The sequence below is a fragment of the Morone saxatilis genome, unplaced genomic scaffold, assembly GCF_004916995.1.
Source record: "Morone saxatilis isolate NCDOM2014 unplaced genomic scaffold, NCSU_SB_2.0 Contig2, whole genome shotgun sequence".
Taxonomy (NCBI): Eukaryota; Metazoa; Chordata; class Actinopteri; family Moronidae; genus Morone; species Morone saxatilis.
Window position 1 is genome coordinate 6,240,147 of NW_023339762.1, and position 2,765 is coordinate 6,242,911.

General features: G+C 41.3%; 1 protein-coding gene across 1 annotated transcript in view; it reads right to left on the bottom strand.

The window, feature by feature from the left end:
* The window catches only part of cftr (CF transmembrane conductance regulator), a gene marked incomplete in the record, with an annotated part of 33,789 nt that continues 31,024 nt past the window's right edge, over positions 1–2,765 (bottom strand). Inside the window, 2 exon segments of the mRNA XM_035665637.1 lie at positions 1–1,583; positions 2,470–2,575. Coding sequence (XP_035521530.1) covers positions 1,368–1,583; positions 2,470–2,575 — 322 coding nt within the window.

The window sequence follows — 2,765 nt, forward strand, 5'->3', positions numbered from 1 at the left end:
TATAGATCTAGATAATAACCCTTACAGTTCATAACATGTAGACGATGGGATGTCTGTGTGATTTGGCTGCCTGCAGGATTGTGAAGCGCCCCAGAGCAGAAGCAACACTAAGAAAACGTCCTGCTACCTACCTGAAGCTGATTGGATTATGTGCATACGATGGGTTAATGTTGTGCTTTGAAGTCCTTACTGTCTGTTTGCTCACACGGCTGAGTTACACTTTGTAATTACAGGAGAAAGAAGATCCAATCTGATCACTCCCTCATGCAAGATACATAGAGCGAGTCAGATTTCTACAGTGGCTGCTGATCTGTGTTCACTCCGAGTTAAAACAAACGAAAGGCTAGTTGTTCACTAGTCAGAACAGAAAGTAATTCAAGTCAATGAAAATGTTTTTTAAACACAATTTCTGCTTTTTCAGACAAAAAACCTTTCCTGACTGACCTCCACCTGCAAAGGCACTCAAATGGTTAAAAAAAGTGTCCAGTCAGTCAGACTGAAGCATAGATTTTGCAGCAGTTATTATGTGCTTAATTTACACGTCACGTTTACTTCTTTTTAGCATCTTCCTCTGCTCCCAGGTGGTCCATGTTACATGGAGGAGTTTATCTTTCATGCTAATTTAGTGACACACACAACAAACGCTTCAACTTTGAAACCTGCAGATTTTTGCATCAGTTGTACAACCTAATAACTTCAATACATACAAATGTTTTTACTAATATATTTTCTAAATGTGCAGCTATGTTGTACTGTGTTGGTCAACATTCGAGATGTAGTGTTGCACACTTGTAATTTGAAGATCTATTTCTGTAACCTCAGACCTCATTCTTCCCTGTACATTGTTTAAATCCATCTAGAACTGAATTTGTGTGCAAGACTTCCTCTACCACTTATATTGTGTATAGTCCCGCCAATAAATGAACTCCATACATCAGCATTATTGTGTGACAGTGAAATGCATGTCAGTGGACGGCTCTTTGCTGTGTTTTTACTGTATGTGTTACATGTATGCATATGAGGGTTAAATATATATATTGGTGTTGGTTTACTAAAAATCAAGAATAAACAAGTCAATTTAGTTTGATGTCAATATGATGAAAATTTTCTCACATTTAATTTTTGATTTTAGTCTCTAATGATTCAGTGTGAAGTGAATTTTCCTACACTTGAATAAAATAATTTGTCCGGGTACCGGTTGAGGGTTTTAGTGTCCCACAGTGACTGAGATGCTGTCTTACTTTTAATTTGAGGGAATAACTTCTCAAAAATGTAAAACTACTGAACACTCAGTATCAAAACACTGGGTCAAACCCTCCTTTTTGTCCATTAGAGTTAGGGGTGCGTGTGTGTGTGTGTCTGGCTGGTTAGAGGCGAGTGTCGTGGACTTCGTCCTCAGCTTCCTCTGGCAGGGACGAGATCTTGGCGGTCTGCTGCGGGGCCCTCTTGCTAGAGTTGAGGCGGTGCAGCGTCGGGAAGAGGTGGAGCCGGTCAGCGGGGCTCATGGCCTGTTTCAGGTGACTTGTCTCGTTCAGCAGCTTCTGGATGGAGTCGTAGCTTTTAATGGCGCTGCCCTCAATCATCTGCACAGACAGGGAGGAGAGGATGCGTGTTTATCTGGGCCTCTAATGTTGTGTGTTCTTACAAAATATGATGTTGATGAAAGCTGATTGGAGATGGACATTTTGCAGGTAATTCATTTTGTAAAATAAATTATTTTCCAGGTTTTGTGTGAAGAAAATTGGCCTTTTAAAGGTAACAGGAGATTTGAGTGCTTTAAAATATATGGAAAAACATTTAATATTTCCATAATCTAAAAGTTGTGTGAATACAGTCTATGTGAGGGCTGTGATGGGATTTTCAGTTGTCACATTTTGTGCAGAACAAAGCGAACTTTCCCTCAGCACTAAGTCACATCAGGTCCACTCTACAACCACAGCCAACAACAAACACACCCAGCTGGTGATACGGGATGCATTGTCCTCCATTGTCTCACCATTAATATGAAATAGTTTTCTTTTCCAACATTTTTCAGTAAAGAAAGACAGCTGTAAATTTAAAAGTCCGGTTCAGTTCAATCTAAAGCAAAACCTACTTTCTTTTAAGGATCATTTTTTTGTCCGTCATGCCAACTGCTTGTTCCACAAACAGACCCCCGTTGCTAACAAGCAGACAACCACTCCAACACACGCGTGCAGACCCACACGCCAAGGGTTGGGGCTTGATCTCCTGTCATTTCATAACAGGCCAACTTAAAGCAGCAACAAGTTTCATTTTCTGTTGATTCTGGAGGCACCCTGTGGACAAAAGCGTTTTTTTCCCACCGCCTCGTTTCATTGATTTCAAGGGGAATCTGACCTGTTCTTCTTGGTTGAATTTAGACTGTTTCATAGCCAGTTAAACTCTTTGTAGTATATTCTACAACACCTGAGCTTTGAATGTAAAATCCAAATTTAATCCAAAACTTACCAGGAATGACTGACACTCCAGCAGCGGCTCCACTCTGTGCTCTGATAGGATGACGGTGCAGCCAGAGAACGACTGCTTCAGCGTCTTCCTCAGGACCTGTAACGTTCTGCTCACACACACACACACACACCACAATCATCATCATCATCATCAAAGGCCGTCTCTCTCTACTGCTAACACATTAGCTCAGCGTTCTGTTCCTGCTGAGGTCCACATGAAAGAACAGGCAGCGCTGGCCTCAGGTTGAACTAGATTGCTCATTATAGGCTTCATTTACCATCTACACACACACACAC